Genomic DNA, 20,428 nt, shown 5'->3' with positions numbered 1-20,428 from the left:
ACTATAGGGCTGCACCCGGTAGATTCCCCCAGTACTAAGTATTTACATTTGGGACTATGGATTGGGATTCCGGTAGATCCCCGTGCACCATGAGTTGGACTACGGGACGACACCCGGGAGATCCACTGGATATTTACATTTGGGGACTACAAGACAATATCCTGGGAGATCCCCGGTTGCTATTGATGTGTGGAGTTATATTCTGTCTGTGTTTTCTCTCTCTATTATAGTTGTTTTTGTTTCTTATTATCCTGTGTTACTTCATATTGTTAGCCCTTGATTATATTGTCGTATTCTATACTATTTTCCCTTGTTTTTTATCTATATTCAGTAGGGCCCTGACTTTTCTTGTCATTACCCGACCGAGGTTAGGCTTGGCACTTACTGAGTACCGTTGTGGTGTACTCATGCCCTTTCTGCGCATGTTTTTCATGTGCAGATCCAGGTTCTTCAGCTCAGCCCTATCATCCTTGAGGCGAGGCGATTCTCTAGAGATTTTAAGGTATATCTACTGCGTCTGCAGACCGAGGAGCCCCTTTCCATTCTCTTTAGTAGTTATAGCCCTTCTGTAAACACTTTGATTTAGATATTCCGGAGTTAGAACACTATATAATACCCTTAACTTCTGATTTCATGAGATTCCGGGTTTTGGGAGTTATTCTAGTTTGAGAGTTTTATTGTATATGTCGAGCAGCATCTTAAACATTTTATTTATATTTATTCTGCAGTTTGTAGTTGTTTTTATCTTTCGTTTCTTTTGTTTTCCACAATTTGTTAGGCTTACCTAGTCGTAGAGACTAGGTACTGTCACGACAGTTCTTGGAGAGTGAACTAAAGTCATGACAAGTTGGTATCAGTGCTCTAGGTTCATTGGAGTCATGAATCACAAGCCGATTTATTAGAGTCTCGCGGATTGGTACGGAGACGTCTGTACTTATCTACGACAGGCTATGTAACTGTTAGGAAAATTCCACTTCATTTGATTTTCTTGTTGTGCGAGATTTTGATATCACAATTCTAAACTTTTATCTTCTATTTTCTCACAGATGGTGAGGACACGTGCTATCAAAGATGACCAGGCACCCGTTCCCCCTGATAGAGCTGTTAGAGGTCGGGGCAAGGGTAGAGGCCGAGGACGCACTTGTGGTGCAGCCAGAGCACCCGCGCGAGCTGCCACAAAGGAGACACCAGCAGCTCTAGCTAGAGTCCAGGCACCCGATACGCCTACTCCTACTACTATTCCAGCTCTTCAGGAGACCCTTGCATAGTTCGTGAGCATGTACACCACTATAGCTCAGGCAGGGCTGATTCCCCTTACTGCAGCCACATCCCAGGCCGGGGGAGGAGCACAGACTCCCACCACCCACACTCCTAAGTAGCGGGTCCAGGTTGACTAGATCCCAAAGGTTATATCGATACCACCTGCAGTCCCAGATCAGCCCGAGGACAGGGCAGCGACTTCAGAGGATGATCAGTTGAGGCTTGAGAGGTTCAAGAAGTATAAGCCTCCTGTATTCAGTGGTTTAGCATCAAACGATTCCTTAGAATTTCTGGAGGAGTGTCATTGTATCCTCCGTACTATGGGTATATCAGGATCGAGTGGGGTTTCTTTTACTGCCTTCCAGCTTTAAGGAGCTGCCTACTAATGGTTGCGTACTTTTGAGTTGGACAGTCCAGATGAGGCAGCATCCCTTACTTGGACTCAATTTTCAGATATGTTCCTGAGAGAGTTTGTTCATTAGAGCCTCAGGGACACGTGTCGTGCAGAGTTTGAGCATTTGCGCCAGGGCACTATGACTGTTTCGAAGTATGCTGTCCGTTTCACTGACTTGGCTAGGCATGGACCAGCCTTGGTTACTACAGTTCGTGAGAGAGTTCGCCGGTTTATTGAGGGGCTCATTCCCAGCATCAGGTCTAGCAAGGCTCGTGAGTTGGAAATGGATATTTCTTATCAGCAGGTGGTGAGCATTGCTAGGAGAGTGGAGGGTATGCATGCTCGGGATAGAGAGGAGAGAGAGGCCAAGAGGTCGCGAGAGTCGGGCCATTATCATGGTGCCCGTGCTCCAGCTATAGTTTGTAATGGTAGGGGTTATATGAGGCGCCTCGTTCATTCAGCTCTTCCAGCAGCCAGTGGTATTCCAGCTCCTCCTAGACCGCAGGAGCCTTATTATATACCTCTAGTATCTAGTGCACCTCCTGCACGGGGTGCTTTCAGTGGTCAGTCTAGCAAACCTAGCCTGAGCGAGTCACAGCCACCACGTTTTCCCAGAGCTTGTTTTGAGTATGGTGACTCACGACATATGGTGAGGGATTGCCCCAGACTTAGGAGGGGTGCACCTTCGCAGACTTCTCAGCCATAGCGTGCCCCCCAAAGTTCTCAAGCTACAATTACAGCACCAATTGCTACCCCACTTGCTCAGCCAGTAAGAGGTGGAGGTCGGGAAGGTAGAGGTTGCCCTAAAGGGGGAGGCCAGGCTAGATATTATGCCCTTCTTGCCCGTACCGAGGTTGTTGCCTCCGATTCTGTCATCACAGGTATTATCATTGTTTGTCATAGAGATGCATCGGTTTTATTCGATCCAGGCTCCACTTATTCTTATGTATCCTCTTATTTTGCCCTGTATTTGGGCGTATCTCGGGATTCTTTGAGTTCCCCTATTTATGTTTCTACTCCTGTAGGAGATTCTCTTATTGTGGACCACATTTATCGATCGTGTTTGGTTGCTCTTAGTGGTTTTGAGACCAGAGCCGATCTGTTATTGCTCAGCATGGTAAATTTCAATATTTCTTGGGCATGGACTGGTTGTCGCTCGATTATGTTATTCTTGATTGTCACGCCAAAACTGTCACGCTGACTATTCTAGGTGTACTGCGAGTTGAGTGGAGGGGTACTTTAGATCACACTCCCGGTAGAGTTATTTCTTTCCTTAAAGCTTAGCGAATGGTTGAGAAGGGGTGTGATTCATATCTAGCCTATGTGAGGGATGTTAGAGTTGATAGCCCTATAGTTGATTCAGTTCCAGTAATACATGACTTCCCTAATGTGTTTCTAGCTGATCTTCGGTGTATGCCACCGGATAGAGATATTGATTTTGGCATTGATCTGTTGCCAGACACTCAACCCATCTCTATTCCTCTGTATCGTATAGCTCCTCCTGAGTTGAAGGAGTTGAAGGAGCAGTTACAGGAATTGCTTGATAAAGGTTTCATTCGGCCCAGTGTATCACCTTAGGTGCTCCTGTCTTATTTGTGAAGATAAAGGATGGTTCTATGCGTATGTGCATTGACTATCGCTAGTTGAACAAAGTTACAGTGAAGAACTGTTATCCTTTGCCTCATATTGATGATCTGTTTGACTAGCTACAGGGTGCACGAGTGTTTTCTAAGATTGACTTGCGTTCAGGTTACCATCAGTTGAAGATTCGGGAGCTAGATATCTCGAAGACTACTTTTAAGACTCGGTATGGTCATTACGAGTTCCTTGTTATGTCATTTGGGCAGACCAATTCCCCAGCAGCCTTTATGAATTTGATTTGTAGTGTGTTCTGGCCATATCTTTACTCGTTCGTCATTGTCTTTATTGATGATATTCTGGTATACTCCCGGAGTCGAGAAGATCATGAGCAAAACCTGAGGACAGTGTTTCAGACTTTGAGGGAAAAGAATTTATATGCAAAGTTCTCGAAATGTGAGTTTTAGTTGGATTCTGTGGATTTCTTGGGTCACGTGGTATCGAGTGAGGGTATACGGGTAGATCTAAAGAAAGTGGAAGTAGTGCAGAGTTGGCCCAGACCATCCTTAGCTACAGAGATCCACAGTTTTCTTGGCTTGGCGGGTTATTACCGTCGATTTGTTGAGGGGTTTTCATCTATTGCAGCACCTATGACTAGGCTGTCCTAGAAGGCTGCTCCATTCTAGTGGATAGAAGAGTGTGAGGCGAGCTTCCAGAAGCTCAAGACAGCTTTGACTACAACCCTAGTTTTGATATTGACTATAGGTTCGGGGTCTTACTGTCTATTGTGATGCCTGGAGGATTGGCCTTGGAGCGGTATTGATGTAGGACGGTAAGGTGATTGCCTACGTGTCCAGATAGTTGAAGGTACATAAGAAGAATTATCATGTCTATGATCTCGAGTTAGCTATTATTGTTCACGCTTTGAAGATCTAGCGTCATTATTTGTATGGTGTTCCTTGTGAGATTTATACTGATCACCGGAGTTTGCAGCATTTGTTCAAGCAGAAGGATCTTAATTTGCGCCAGAGGAGGTGGTTAGAGCTGCTGAAGGACTATGATATCACTATCTTATATCACCCGGGCAAGGCCAATATGGTGGCCGATGCTTTGAGTCATCGGGCAGAGAGTTTGGGAAGCTTGGACTATTTACCAGCAGCGGAGAGGCCCATGGCGATGGATGTTCGTGATGTTTCCTGTATGGTTGGAGAGCGGGTCTTGCTTCGGGTTTCGCCTATGAAGGGTGTTATGAGATTTGAGAAGAAAGGAAAGTTGAGTCCGAGGTTTATTGGACCTTTTGCGATATTGAGGCGTGTTGGGGAGGTTGCTTATGAGCTTGCCTTACCTCCTAGCTTGGCAGGAGTTCATCCGGTATGTTATGTTTTAATGCTCCGGAAGTATCATGGCGATCCATCACACGTGTTGAATTTCATTTCAGTCCAGTTGGACAAGGACCTATCTTATGTTGAGGAGCCGGTGGTAATATTGGATAGGTAGGTTCGGAAGTTGAGGTCAAAGAATGTTGCATCAGTGAAGGTTCAATGGTAGGGTTAGCCAGTCGAGGAGGCGACCTAGGAGACCGAGCAGGATATGCGCAGCCGTTACCCTCATTTTTTCACATATTCATGTATGTCTGTATGCTCGTTCGAGGACGAACGAATGTTTAAGTGTAGGAGGATGTAACGACCCGGCCGGTCGTTTTAAGAATTTACGCCCCGATCCCCTATTAACTACTTTCCTCGTGTTTATTTCTGCTATTGTGAGTTGCCGGGAGGATTCATTTTGGATTTTTGGAGTGTTTTGGGACACTTAGTTCCTAAATGAGAGTTTAAGCTTTAGAATTTGGACCGTAGTCAGAACAGGGTGAAGACGGCCTCGGAATAGAATTCTGTTGGTTTCGTTAGTTCCGTTGGGTGGTTTCGAGCTTAGGTGTGTGTTCGGATTGTGTTTTGGAGGTTTGTAGCTTAATTAAGCTTGAAATGTCGAAAGTTGAATTTTTGAAGTTTCTGGTTCGGTAGTGAGGTCGTAATGGAGTTCCGGAAGTCGCAGTAGGTTCGTTGTGTCATTTGGGATGTGTGTGCAAAGTTTCAGGTCATTCGGAAGAGGTTTGATAGACTTTTTGATCGAAAGCGGAATTTAGAAGTCTTTAGAGTTTTTAGGCTTGAATCCATGGTTAATTCGATGTTGTTTTAGGTGCTTTGAGGATTGGTACAAGTTTGGAAGGTGGTATATGATTTGTTCGTGCTTTTGGTTGAGGTACCGGGGGCCTTGGGATGATTTTGGATGGTTAACGGAGAGTTTAGGAGATTTTTGGAGCAGCTTCAGTTGCTGATCTTAGTGTCATAACCGCATCTGCAGTTAGGGAGCCGCAAATGCAATGACCGCAGAAGCGAGATCAAGCCGCAATTGCGGCAAAAGATGAAGGAGGTAGAAGCCACAGATGCGAAAGTTGTGTCGCACCTGCGAGCCCGCAGATGCGGAGCCTGGGGCGCAGGTGCGAATAAGGGGATTAATGAAGAACCACAGAAGGGGTTGATTATGCTCAGGAGAGGTCCCGCAGGTGCGGGGATTGGACCGCAGATGCGGTATCGCTAGGCAGAACATATAAATAGATGCCTTCGCGAATTTGAGTTATTTTTCATCTCTTTTCAAACGGAAAGAAGCTTTGGGGAGCAAATTCAAGGGAGGATTCAAAAAGGTTTCTTAAAGGTAACGTCCTTGGTCCCTAAACTCGTTATTATGGTGATTTTTATCATTTTAAGCATGAAATTTGAAGGAAAATCAGTGGTAAATTGGGGGTTAGGACTTGGTTAATTGGAGAGTTTTGAGTGGTGATTTGAGGGACCATTTGAGGTCCGATTTTGGTACATTTGGTATGACTGAACTCGTGAGAGTGTGGGGATTCCACATTTGTAAATTTTACCCGATTCCGAGATGTGGGTCGGGGGGGATTTCTAATTTCGCGTATTAGCTTAGAATTAATTAGTTGAATTAGTTACTTGAAGTTACATTTACATTTTGCAATTACTTTAAAAAGATTTGGACCATTTGGAGTCGGATACTCGTGGCAAGAACGTGATTTCGAGTTGATTGAGTTGGTTTGAGATAAGTGGCTTTCCTAACCTTGTAGGGGGAAACTCCCCTTAGGATTTGGTATTGTTGATATATGAAATTCCTTGTAGGTGAGGTGACGAGTGCGTACTTGTGCTAATTGTTGAAAATCCTATTTTTATTAAGTAACTATAACTGTGTTTCTTTCCCTGTTTATACTACTTGCAATTTAAGCCTACTGTTAGCTTAGGGAAGCATGCCTAATTGACAATTGTCGTACTTGCTCAAACTGCTTTAAGTGAATTCTGTGCAGTATGCTAGGTTAGAAATACCTGTTTTACCTTGGTATGAAATTTAGATTGAATTGAGTATTCTTCGTGTTGCTGCTGTGTGTTTACTTTGGGACTACGGGACGGTATCCCGGGAGATCCCCCATGCATGTTTACTTTGGGACTATGAATTTGTATTCTGATAGATCCCCCTACACATTTATATTGGAACTACGGGACTACACCTAGTAAATTCCCCTAGTAGTGAGTATTTACATTTGGGACTACGGATTGGGATTCCGGTAGATCCCCGCGCACCATGAGTTGGACTATGGGGCGACACCCGGGAGATCCACTGGATATTTACATTTGGGGACTACATGACAGTATCCTGGGAGATCCCCGGTTGCTATTGCTCTATGGAGTTATATTCTGTCTGTGTTTTCTCTCTCTCTATTGTAGTTGTTGTTATTTCTTATTATCTTGTGTTACTTCATATTATTATCCCTTGATTATATTGTCGTATTCTATACTGTTTTACCTTGTTTTTCATATATATTCAGTAGGGCCCTAACTTTCATCGTCACTACCCGACCGAGGATAGGCTTGGTACTTACTGAGTACCGTTGTGATGTACTCATGTTCTTTCGGCGCATGTTTTTCAAGTGCAGATTTAGGTTCTTCGGCTCAGCCCTATCATCCTTGAGGCGAGGCGATTCTCCAGAGACTTTGAGGTATATCTGCCGCGTCCGCAGACCAAGGAGCCCCTTTCCATTCTCTCTAGTAGTTATAGCCCCTCTATAATCACTTTGATTTAGATATTCCGGAGTTAGAACACTATGTAATACACTTAGCTTCTGATTTCATGAGATTCTGGTTTTGGGGAGTTATTCCAGTTTGAGAGTTTTATTGTATATGCCGAGCGGTATCTTAAACGTTTTATTTATGTCTATTCTGCAGTTTGTAGTTGTTTTTATCTTTCGTTTCTTTTTTTTCGTAATTTTTTAGGCTTACCTACTCGTCAAGACTAGATTCCGTCACGATAGTTCACGGAGGGCGAACTGGGGTCTTGACAAAGTTGAAGTTAATTCGGACAAGGCCGAAGGTTGATTCAGACGAGGCCTAAGTTTGATTCGGACAGACCGAAGTTTGATTCGGACGAGGCCGAAGGTTGATTCGGACGAGGCCGAAGTTGATTCGCACGAGACCGAAGGTTTATTCGGACGAGGCTGAAGTTAATTCGGACGAGGCCGAAGTTGATTCATACGAGGCCGAAGTTGGTTCGTTGTAATTTGAGCGAGATCGAATTCTTATCTTTGGCGATGGCCTTTGGTCGTAGGGGTGTTATTTCGAGCTAAGGCTGAAATGTTAACCCGTTGTAATTCGAGCGAGGCTTAATTCTTCTTTTTGGCGATGGCCTTTGGTCGTAGGGGTGTTATTTCGAGTTGAGGCCGAAATGTTAACCCGTTGTAATTCGAGCGAGGTCGAATTTTTCCTTTTGGAGATGGCCTTTGGCCATAGGAGTGCTATTTCGAGCTAAGGCCGAAATTTTAACTCGTTGTTTCATTGTCAGATTTTGGAGAATTTCATAGGCGCACTATTTTTGCGTACGTCGAGGTGAGCCTTGGCGTACTCGGTTTTGTTTTGACTGGAGAATATTGGGTGTTCCCTGGGTGAGTCCCAGTTTCGCTTAGCTTCTGTGTTTTCTGGGTGAGTCCTAGTTTGCTTAATTTTGCTTGCATTGGAGAATATGAGGTGTTTCCTATTTGTGCATCTGGGAGAATGCTCCTGCTTCTATCCCACTTAGAAAAATAGTTAGTTAAACCAAATAAAATCATTTGTTACCTCGATTTGATCGGTCGGCGAGTGGGGACGAATGTTACATTGAGCTATACGAGTATGCCCCTCACATGGACAGAAAGGAGCAATCATTCGGCTAACTGCTATTTCACCTAGAAAAGCATCAATGGCTGAAAGGAAGCGGTGACGCTGAAGTAGAGTCGAACAGCTCCCAAATTCATCACCTTGTAATTGTTGTCTTTTTAATAATGATGAAGTTGAAAATGCAGTCTGCGTCTGTGACCTTCCAATCCAATCTTGGGTGAAAAGCATGTTATTATAGTGGAGATTGGACTCCGTATATACCAAAATTAGGCTGAAATAGGACAAAATCTAGTGACATCCGCTTCAGACAAAACATGCATGATTTTACAAGGTGCTCAAATACTTGAAATGATTTTCAATTCATTGTTTATGGGAAATCCTAAAAGGTAATGAGAAAAGATTGGCAGAGCTAGGAGAACTGGTGTTGTTTATCTTATTGTTACAATTTAATTACTCTGTACCATGTTTAGCTCATTATGCTTTCACGTGGCTGGTGCTTGAAAGTTTTCACCTACTTCTTTCTGTTTAATTGTTTCTTTTGGTCCTATTTCTAAGGGTTGGGCTTGTACCATAAAACAAAGCAAATAGATTATGGAAACGGAGCCACGGACAAGTTTTGCCCAGAACGTCATAATGTCCACTTAATCACACATTGATGTAAAGTTCTGTCTCATCAATATGCTCAAATGTTGGTATTAGCAAATGCTTTAAGGACTTTTGGGTCTGCATTGTAGAGCTTCACTATGCTAGAACTTAATTTTAGATCTAGAATAAACTAAAATTTTAACTAGAAAATCCCCACGGATGGTGCCAAATTGTTTGACCAAAAAAAGTATGAGACCTTTTTTTGTTAAACTAATTAAATAAGAAGTTGGAGGGTAAAGCCTAGTTAAGGATAATTAATACTAGATCCGAGATGAATAATATGAATAGAAAAACATAGTTGAGTATGAATGCTGACAGTGATTATGGCTAGACTTAATAGCACAAAGAAAGATGCATTAAGTAACATTAAATGGCAATAAAATATAAATAAAGAAAAATATTAACTCAATCTTGAGTGAAACGGATCCTCTTTCATTTGATAGAGATGAATGATTAGGAGCCTTTTTGGATCTGATGAAGGTCTAGGATTACAAATCCTCTAATCTCTTTAGAGAGGAGTGTTTACATATTTTCTAGAGAGAGTGAGAGGGAGGGAGAGAGAGCCCCCTTTTTTTGGGAAGTCCTCCCCTCCTATTTATAAGGGGGTATCTATAGAAAATCCTAAAAAAGTACAATTTAGAGGGAATATAATAGAATATTCCCTTCGAGGATTCCAAAGCAAACTAGATGTTTCATCACTGCCCGACCTCGGCCTTATTGATGATTGTCCGACATCGGCCTGCCCGACCTCGATCTTATTGATGAACGTCATCAATAAGGCCGAGGTCGGGCAAGCCGAGGTCGGACAGTCATCAATAAGGCCGAGGTCGGGCAGTGATAAAACAATTAGTTTGCTTTGGAATCCTCAAAAAGAATATTCTATTGAATATTCCCTCTAATTGTACTTTTTTAGGATTTTCTATAAATACTCATTATAAATAGGAAAAGAAGGCTTCCCAAAAGGGGGGAGGCCTCTCTCCCTTTCCCTCTCCCTCTCTCTAGAAAATATGTAAACATACCTCTCTAAAGATATTAGAGGATCTGTGATCTCAGACCTTCATCAGATCCAAAAAAGGTCCTAAGGTTCTTGTATTTGTTATCATTCATCTTTATCAAATAAAAGAGGATCCGCTTCATTCAAGATTGAGTGAATCTTTTCCTTTATTTACATTTTATTGCCATTTAATGTTACTTAATGCATCTCTCTTTATGCTATTAAATCTGGTCATAATCACTGCCAACATTTATACTCGGCTATGTTTCTCTATTCATATTATTCATCTCGGATCTAAAATTAATTATCCTTAACTAGAATTTACCCTCCATCTTCTTATTTAATTAGTTTAACAAAAAAGGTCTCATACTTTTTTTGCTCAAACAAATCTGAACGGCTATTCCTATAAATGTCCCAAAATAATATAGTAGTAACAGCAACCCGTGAACACGACATGAGTCCAGTAGTGGATCCACCCTTTAAGGTGAGGGTGATATGGTACCCGCTACATCGGTAAAATTATTATATATTTATGTAGAAATTTTCTTAAACTAGGTTAAATATTTGATCCCACCACCCCCAGTTGCAGACTAAACAAAGGTGTCATGGCTGGTATACCTTTTGGAAAGCTTTTCCCGTGTGTAAAATTCGAGTTCGAATTTATCTTGAACCTTATCTGACTTTCCCTTTTCGTGTGCTTTTTATTTCCTTTATCCCAATCATTTTTCTTGTTGGCTGCCTCTTAATTTCCTATTTTTCGTTCATTATTTTTTTAATTTTTTCCCCTACATTTTATTATTTTATCTGTGATCTTTAACAAGAACACTCAAAAAAGAGCCTCCAAAATTTAAAATTTTATAAAATAAGTATTTCTCTTAATCTCAAATCATTTAATCTTTTCTTTTCAAAACAAAAAAAACTTGGGTCTTGATAGGAATTTTGGATTGAGATCAAATTTAATTTTTATAATTTTTTTTAATTATAACATAAAAATTTGTGCCATTCTATAATTGTTAAATACAACTTAAATCTCTTTACTATTAAATTATGATGAATATTTTGCAAGTATTGCCTAGAAAAATATGAGATTTATCATTTTAATTTTTGGGATCTTGTAGTTTATCTAATTCTGCATCTATTGGAGATATATTTTTTATTTTTCTTATTCTGATTGGTGAAATTCCCTTTTTGAAGATGGTATTTTACTTGTGCAAATTTATTTTTGGCATACAAAAAGATGTAGTTCCCTAGTAAAAATATTTAATTTTACTTGTATTGTTAATAATAAATGTGTGATTTCTTTTTTAAAATGCTAATTACATTTGCTTCTTGATGTCCGATGTAATTTTCATATAACAATAAAATATCCTATGAAATCTCACAAGTAGCGTAGGAGATAGAGATATAATTTTCATATTTAAAAAGTTCCTATTAAATTGGCCGAATAAAATAAAATAAAATGAACCAAACAAGTGTTCCGAACAAGCTCGATATTAATTATTACAAAGTCTACATTAAAGTTAATTATGGTGGCACCCGCCACCTTCAAATTCTAGATCCGCCTCTGTATGAGTCACGGTGTCCTCTTGCCGCGTTCAGATCATAATTAAGCTAAAATGAGTTACCTTTTAATTTGTATTTAAATGACAGCTGATATTTTGTGGCAAACGTTAAATCATGTAAAGAGGGTAATAAAATTAGCAACTAGGAGTTAGTTCTTTACTTCTAACTTTCTGAGCTTTTCTGAGTCAATTTTCGAAGATATTAATGTAATGACGACTTTCTCGACTTATTTGTATCAGCTCTCCATCGTTTCTTGCTTCACTTACAATAAATATTGGAATATTTGCTTATCATGTAAAATCGTGTAATTTCTTCTGTGCAGAACTGACAAGGAAAAGCACAGAATATAAATGCACTTCCTCTGAAAATCGAAGTGAAATCACATGGCTCACTCTTGGGGAGACTTACTATGATTTTTTTCAGAAGATGCTTTAAAAAATTGCTGTTACATTATTTTGTGATTCTTGCATTTTGAATTGGGCATAAATCTACGGTGACCCCTGAGGTGTTGAGTGGCTATAACTAGTTTTAGTAGATTCGCAACATTAATGCTACTGTAAGCAGTGGCGGAGCAAGAATTTTCATCAAGGCATGTCAAAATATAAATAATTAGATAAATCGAAAAGTCAAGGAGAATAAATGTATAGTAAATATACATAAAATAAAATAAAAAATTATCTAGCAATATAATGTAATTTTCCGGCGAAGGGGTATGTGGCTCCGCCACTGACTGTAAGTCTGAATCTCACAACCTACGTTTCACTTTACTTTTCTATTTTCTTTCATTAGCCATTTTCCTCTATCTTTTTCCTTTTTTTTTCTTTCTCACATAGTTATAGGAATTGATCTTGAGAGACAATTCGAAATGTGTGAGTTTAAACCACTAAGCCAATCTTATTGTACCAATATTCTTCCCCTCCATTTTTGTTTTTGATTCTATTCTCGGCCGACATTGCAAAAATAGGACAACATAAAGCGTGGTCTTAAACTTTTGGCCCAGCTAAACAAAAACCTTCAAAAGTTAACCTTTGTTGCCCATCGGGTATACGTTATAGTTAAACTTTTCTATAACAGTCATTATCTATAACAACACTTCACAATAATTGTCAAGTTTTTCTTGGAACAAATCTCTCATGTTATGTTAAAAGATATGTTCTTTATAACGACACTTCGCCATAGCAACCAAAAATTATCGGAATAAATGAGATTGTTATAGAGAGGTTCGATTGTAATTGTAGTGTGTGTAGAAGTTAGTTTTGCCTTTGAGGCAGGATACTGGGAAATTTCAAGAAGTTACAGACCATTTGAGAGCGGTAAAAATTCATGACTACCCCTTATAAGGGTCATTTTTGCAAATAACCTGATCTAGACATAATATTGGTTGAACGTAAAAATTACACGGGGCGCCCTATTTGGTCGCCCCCATTTAACCTATACACATTTTTTTTAAACTTTTAACTTGTACCCACTTTTTAAACAACTTCAGCCCCGTTTCTCCTCCTTCTCCTCCTCAAAGTTATATCTGCCTCTTCTTTCTCAAACTTCTCCTTCTCCCTTTTCTGCAAAAGTAAGGTATCAAACAGATCGCATGAGGTTATAGATAATCCTTAATAAAAAAGACTAAGAGATAGCAACGAAGATCCGAGTTGATATACAGTGTTCTAACATTGTGGTTGCATCATTTCTAGCTAGAGAATGATACACGAGATATTTGCAGTAGTTGTGTTAGTTGGATATGAGACGAAGGAGATTGCAGATTATGCTATGAAGCTTTTCTCTGGTTCAGTGACACTCTACAATAGAACATAAAACTCTGCTATTTCTAGACCAAGGCCTTATCCTGTACCTTGTACCTGTCAGGAGATCATCCACCTCTTTCCACAGACGTTGCCACTCATACACTTTCAAGTATCCGTTAGACTCCAGTTTCATATATTTAAAGCGGACAATAACATAAAAAGCTTATTTTTCCAGAAAAAACTTCAGCTCCAGTTACAAACAAAAACTTCAGCTCTAGAGCTGAAGTTCGACAGTTACAAAACAAAAACTTCGGCTTTAGAGCTGAAGTTCGATAGTTAAAAAACAAAAACTTCAGCTCTAAAGCTAAAGCTTACAAACAAAAACTTCGCCAGTTACAAAAGTTCGACAGTTACAAAACAAAAACTTCAGCTCTAGAGCTAAACTTCAGGCCCGGCTACTAGAATGCTGAAGTTTTGCGCGATTGCCTTTGCTACTTCAGCCCCGTATGCTGAAGTTATGCGAAAAAGCGGGTACGCTTGCAATTTTTTTTGCAAAACGGGTACAAATTAAAACGTGACACAAAAAGCGGGTATAGATGCAAATGCCCCTGGTTGAACACCAAACTATAGAACTTCCATGGAAGAAGCCCAGTCCAAAAAAAGCATGAGCTGTTGGGACCATATATGAGTAAAATGGGCCAAGATAGCAGAACACTTGGGTATACATTTAAAAATGGGGTAACTATCATTTAGACCTCCTTAATTTTGGAATGTCACTTGAACTTCTGTAATTCGAGTATAGACTACCAACTTATGCCATTTTGGCCCTTCCTACTGAAAACGCAAAAGAGAATCATGAAAGTGGAAGTTATTTGGAAAAACGTTAAGAAATATATACTACACCTTAGTAGTACAATTAAGCTCTTTTACGCCAAATGTTTGATCATGGTTTCGCATATGCGATGCAGAAATACAAATTATGAACCAAACGGTAAATGAAAGCATACATCTGCTCGCCAAAAGTATAGTGTTAGATTTTTACGTTGTGCTCCAACAGGCTTTCCCTGGTTCAAAACTTTAATCACACAATCTGAGTTGGTGTAATACTACCTGGTTCGAGTAAGTTTTTACATCAATTCAGATATGCCATACAACTGAAAAGCAGCGCCTTTCTTTAATTGGTTTTGTGGACCTTTCCTTCAATTGTTTGTTATTGCTTTCCTATGTATTGTTCCCTGTTTTAAATGGTCGTTTTTTCAAAATCAAATCAATCTATATTGCTCCAATATAAGAGCATGTCAAACCAAACAGCCACCAAATATGACCAGAAATACAACTAGCAGAAACTCCTGGAAGAAAAGTCTAATTAATTGGTTTCTTTCAAAGATCAATTTGCACATACAAACATTTGAGAGCAGCGTACATGATTTTCCTTTCCTCTTAAGACATGGACTCCATGTTACAACTCAAAGAACAGATTAACTGATTACTACATTCAATGTAAATAGTAAAGTATCTGAAAGGAAAATGCCCTCGACCCCATGATACAAAGGTACGTTTAGCCCATGGCATACTTCTGGGTCCAGCTCCTTGCAGTTGTCTCGTACTTGTTCCTGTCTGTCTTGTACATGTGTGCAATCTCCGGGACCAAAGGATCGTCAGGATTCGCGTCCGTCAAAAGAGAACATATTGAAAGCAACACCTAAAATTTGAAACAAACAGTAAATAAGTGGTGAGGCACATAACAGACGTAATTCATGATCAAATGCCCTGCAGATATTTAAAGCTTCAGTAGTGCAAGACATCCTGGTGAAGCAAATGTATTGGCTGATCTTCCTAAGAGAAATTTTTAAGGTATCTGATCAACATTAAATTTGTTTTGAAGGTCCTCTTCCCTTTTTCTAGATGCACCAATAGTGGGAAAGGCAGAACTAGGAGGAGGATTCTGGATTCCCAACAGTGACACGACTTCATATGTTGAATCAATGAAGTTTATCCTTGTTATCTAAGATAGAAGGCAGAGGAATTAAATTAAGCATATGAGAAAGATATTTGAATTGGTATTCAAAAAGCAAGGTTAAACGGCAAAGCCAGGCCAACGATTCCAAAACCTAAACAACTCTAGTCGATTATATGTCTCCAATTCCGTTATGGAACTTGAAAAGAAATGCCATAGATTGGTATTGAGAAACTTCCTATAAATTATTTGCAGCATTGTGTGTTACCCATGGCATTAAGTGGAACTGCCAAATGACTTTTAACTACTGTAATGTAGAGATCTGAAAAATATAGCTAATCTCATGGTTTAGGGTACTAAACAATAATCAAGTGTTTGGTTATTCAAAGGAAAGCTTTCTAGCGGCATTAAACAAGGCTGCAAAAAAAAAAAAAAAAGTTACTTTATGGCAGAAATCTGTTTTTCTTTAACAAACATATTACTACCTCAATCTTTATATCTCTTTCAAAATAAAAGGAAAATAAAGATACAAGATTGCCCCATAGAAGTTTAGAACAATCTATTGAAGTACAGGGGTAATACGAGCGTATGGAAACAAAAGCACTAAAACACTGATCAAAATTTTTATAAGTAGTACTTCAGATATAAACAACTTAAATGTAATAAGAAATAAACCTTGGAAATCGTTAGGGCAGGGCTCCACTGCTCCTTTAAAATGTCAAGGCATATGCTCCCGTTGCTGTTTATGTTTGGGTGGAAAACTTTTGTCCTGAAAGCTACCTGCCAGATTCACCAATGGTGAGTGTATTTCAACCTTCTTCATTGCCAGTGACAAAAGTATTAGAAAGAAATGAATACGGAATGTCACCAAATCAAGCAGAACAGCTTAGGGGGGAAGATGATATTTATGACTACAACTTGATTTAATGGAAAGTCCTTGATCTTTCTGCCTTAGTTATTGTATTTGACATATTTCATGATCCGAAGAGACATTTGACCTGTTTTGTCAGGTTTGTTTAAACCGGATTTAAAATATATTGATGTCTGTTTAACTCAGAGATTTAAATGATCACCAAAAATGAATATTTTATACGTGGTGGTCATTATTTATTCATTTAATAGGAATTGCAGAAGGCAACTAGAATTGGCTTTCTCTCTTGGTAGACTTGCAACATTTTTGTGCTAGTGAATTTGGTATATCTTTCACTTGCTATACAATTCTTAATGAAACGTTCCCTCCTTTCTACAATATTCTGTAGCATCACAAGCTTTTTATCTCCTTCAGGCCGCTAAGATTACTCTAAGTATCTGAATACACTACTTAAAAAAGAAAGTAAAATAAAATGGTCAAATGCACAAGGAGGAAGAAGTTTATTTCATCTATAAAACCAAACACGATTTTCAAACAAGAGATACTGTATAAAGAAAATAAAAGGTACAAATAAAAAACTCTTTCATGTGAAGTACCAATCCATCAAGCCAGAACCATTGGATCTTCAGAAGATATATACTGCAAAAACAACATAAGCATACTAGCCCAAAAGAAATATGAGCTGAACTTAGTCCCTCTTCAACTAACCCTTAAATTTAAGATTAAGGAACTGTGCCTATCATTCTCCCAGTTTGACATAAAGGAGCGAGCTTAATCAATCAGGTCAGAATTACAGATCAACTCAAATGAAACAATGTATCCTAGCACCGATAACAATAGAAAACCAGATTCACTTAGCTGCTAAGTGGTCTAGTGGCCCCCAAAAGTTGTTAAACCCACTCTTGCAACTACTTTATGGCCAATTTTGAAACTTCATTTGAGTTTAATGAAAATTAGGCCTAACAATCACCTACACAAATACAAGCTTTGCTATCAAGCATAATAAGATCAACATAAGCTAGGAGGTAAGCTAATCATATCAATTACGGATAAACTTATTCGATGGACAGAACCTCTTTGAACCAAAATTTCTAGGCTGTTAAGGACCATAATTTAACGATGAAGTTGTGCGTATCAACAGTCATAATCAATTTGTTAATTTAAGTAACAACCAGAGCTCAAAATGCACCTTAGGTGGCTTGAATGGATAATCGGGAGGAAAATGAATCGTCACCAGAAAAACACCACCAGAAAAAGGACTGTCTGGAGGACCCATTATCGTTGCTTGCCAATGAAACATGTCCTCAGCAACAGGTCCTGAGAAATCCGGCGTAATCAGAAAAACATACAAACAACAAACCCAACAAAAATATCCCCTAGAGAGGAGTTATAGTTATTGGTCGACAGGGTAGTAGTTAAAGTTATTAGTCGACAGGGTGGTATTGATGCCGGATCAGACTATGACTATAATGTGTCAGATCCACTTACAAAAGGCCTAACTAGAGAGGTAGTTGAGAAATCATCGAGGGGAATGGGACTATGGCCGAGAACAAGTCATTGTGGCGGTAACTCTACCTAGAAGACTGGAGATCCCAAGATCTAGGTTCAAGGAGATCAAACAAAGTCATTAATGACGGTTCAACATTGTCAACAAAATTTGTTTTAGTCCATTCTCGTGATGAGACAATGTTCAGTACCAAGGATAAAGCATTAAGGCTTTTTAATGATTTCTAAATTTGATACAGGGTATATCAAATAGTGTATCTATGAGATGACACGTTTAGGAATCACCTATGTATGTGTGAAGTGTTAGCCGCTTCAAGGAGAATTTTGCAAGGCCAATTCTCTACGCACTTATGAAACCAGGCAGTGTTCATGGCTGAAACGAACACAACAATGAGAACCAAAGACGGTTAAGGGATTGATTGTGTGACTTATGGTTGTCTAGGTATACACTAAAGTTCGACGGTTCAAAGATATCAAATCTACCGATTGACCGAGTATATCCGACATAAGTTCACTACGGAAAGTTCAAAGGGAAACCTACTTATCCAGATGCAATTAATTCTTGTTTGCAAATCACACAAGTTTTTCATGCATACTTCCATGATATAGCCATTCCCCATTCATGTGGGGGATTGTTGAGTTTTTGTTTAAGATGAAATAGTCTTAAAATTAGAGTGAATGGGAAATGGGATTTGGATTCGGATTTGGTCAAATGATCGATCGATTGATTAATTTTTTGGACCAAATTTATTTGTTAATAGTGAATATTAACGTGATATAATCCGTGTTTGTAACGGATGTTTTCCAATCCGTGTATTGTGTTGCAACACTAAGCAACAATGCAGCCTAGTGCACCTCCCACAATGGTGCAAGTGTTCCTCCCACCAAGCAAGTGTATATACCACCATGTAAGTGCTTTCTCCATGATCTAGTGCTTGTTGCACCATGGAAGGGGCGGATTTCTCTCAAATAACTGCTATAAATAGAGCATAAGTTGGAGAGAAAGAAGAACACATCGGAAAAAACACTTGAAACACTCTGTATACACTTAATATACACTCTGTATACACTGGATATACACTCTGCATATACTGGATATACACTCTGTATACACTGCGTATACACTGGAAAAACGAATTGCAATTTGATATTCTCTTCAGTAAGAATTCAACATTGGCTATACTTTGCATTCCTTCCTCTCAGAATTTCCATTCGACTTCTGAGTTGTCCTCCTTATTCTGCATTGTTTTTAACTACAAACAAAGCATCCATAAGTGTGATTTGTTGCCGAACTTTGTGTTCGTTGAAACACTGGGGTTTGAAGTACCGCTACACCAGTGTGTAATTCGTTCTATCCTGGGAGGAAATAATCTATAACCTTGGGTACTAGGAGGGGATTAAATTCCTTAAGGAAACACTGTGAATTCAGTGGGCTCGAATTAATTTCTGTTTTATTTATATTTACGTTTATAAGCTAACGTTCTAATTTCCAGAATCATTATTTACAAGTACAGAGGGAACAACACAAACTATTAAACTGGCATAAAGCCAAAAACAAATCTCAGATGCAAAGAAGATGAGAACTTTGTGGCAGCCAAATCACACTGATCACATGTCATGATATTGATGAAGGTACAAGCGAAGGGAAAGCAAATGCGGTAGCTATTGTTGGGTTAGTGTGAAATTTTTTACATTTTAGACCAACAATGATTTCTCCAATGATCCAACCACATGTAGAATAATTCAAATGAAGGATTTCATTTAGCAAACAGAATTCAAACAAAAGCAAATGGTAACGCACGTATGTATAAAATGCACAAAAACCATAGCAAGAGAATTGGGATATTTACCAGCACTACAGGAAGTAGGAGGGTCCTTTTGAAGATCTTTAAGCTCCTTCAAGATCCGCTTTGAAGCCATAGCGACTCCTGCAAAATCAACCACAGAAATCTCCAAATAAGATCCATCTCAATATACAACAATTAAATAAAAACAAATATTGATGTAATTTTTCTTAGAAACAACAACAACAACAAAGAATTGATGAAATTGAGGAAGAATTAGACCTGAAAGAGATTAGGATCCTCCCGTGAATAAACAGTAATTAAGCACGACGGAAGAAGAGAAGATAAAAATGATGATTCCCTCAGGAAAAAAGATCATTTATATAGGCCCTCCGGCCCCGCATTAAACAGATTTATTTATATATATATATTTTTTAAAGATTTCCATTTTCCGCCGTCCCACCTTTCTTTATTAATTATTAAATTTTGAAAATCATTCCAACTAAATTATTGACTCAAAATCTTGGCGACATCAATTGGAGGTTTCATGCACACTAATGCATGTATTATAATTTAATTTCGTATTAAATTAGTCAGTATAAATTTTTAATTTTCATGATTTTGAACTTAGAAATCTTTAAAAGATTAAAAAAAGTCTAATCATTCCACCATATTTCTTGCTACTTGTTGAATTATATACTTCTTTCCTTGTGTATTGATGACTTCCTAACATAATGTAACTATTATTGGAAAATTCTAGTGGTTCTAGTTGGAATTGCATCTTCCTCTTTATATATAATTTTTTCTTTTTTTCTATATGTGACATTGAGTCATATTTAGAATATTCTTAGAACTAAACGATATCTAAGGAATCAGGAGAATATATAGTAATTGGTAAGTTCTAAATTACGGAAGTACTTATGTCGAATTCAC

At 38.8% G+C, this 20,428-nt stretch overlaps 1 protein-coding gene across 1 annotated transcript; it reads right to left on the bottom strand.

Annotated features, from left to right (window-relative positions):
- Positions 1–14,727: 14,727 nt before the first annotated feature.
- Positions 14,728–19,895, bottom strand: LOC104243416 (SUMO-conjugating enzyme UBC9-like). Its single transcript, XM_009798594.2, has 5 exons — positions 19,778–19,895; positions 19,562–19,639; positions 17,395–17,522; positions 16,010–16,114; positions 14,728–15,079 (listed from the first exon to the last, which is right to left on the bottom strand). Exons 2-5 carry the CDS (start codon positions 19,629–19,631, stop codon positions 14,936–14,938), a joined length of 447 nt encoding a protein of 148 aa, XP_009796896.1. The 5' UTR covers positions 19,632–19,639; positions 19,778–19,895; the 3' UTR covers positions 14,728–14,935.
- Between the last annotated feature and the right edge of the window lie 533 nt (positions 19,896–20,428).

The sequence above is a fragment of the Nicotiana sylvestris genome, chromosome 3 (genome assembly GCF_000393655.2).
Source record: "Nicotiana sylvestris chromosome 3, ASM39365v2, whole genome shotgun sequence".
In the NCBI taxonomy this organism is placed as follows: Eukaryota; Viridiplantae; Streptophyta; class Magnoliopsida; order Solanales; family Solanaceae; genus Nicotiana; species Nicotiana sylvestris.
The sequence above is the reverse complement of the archived record's forward strand: the minus strand, read 5'-3'. Positions and strand labels throughout refer to the sequence as shown.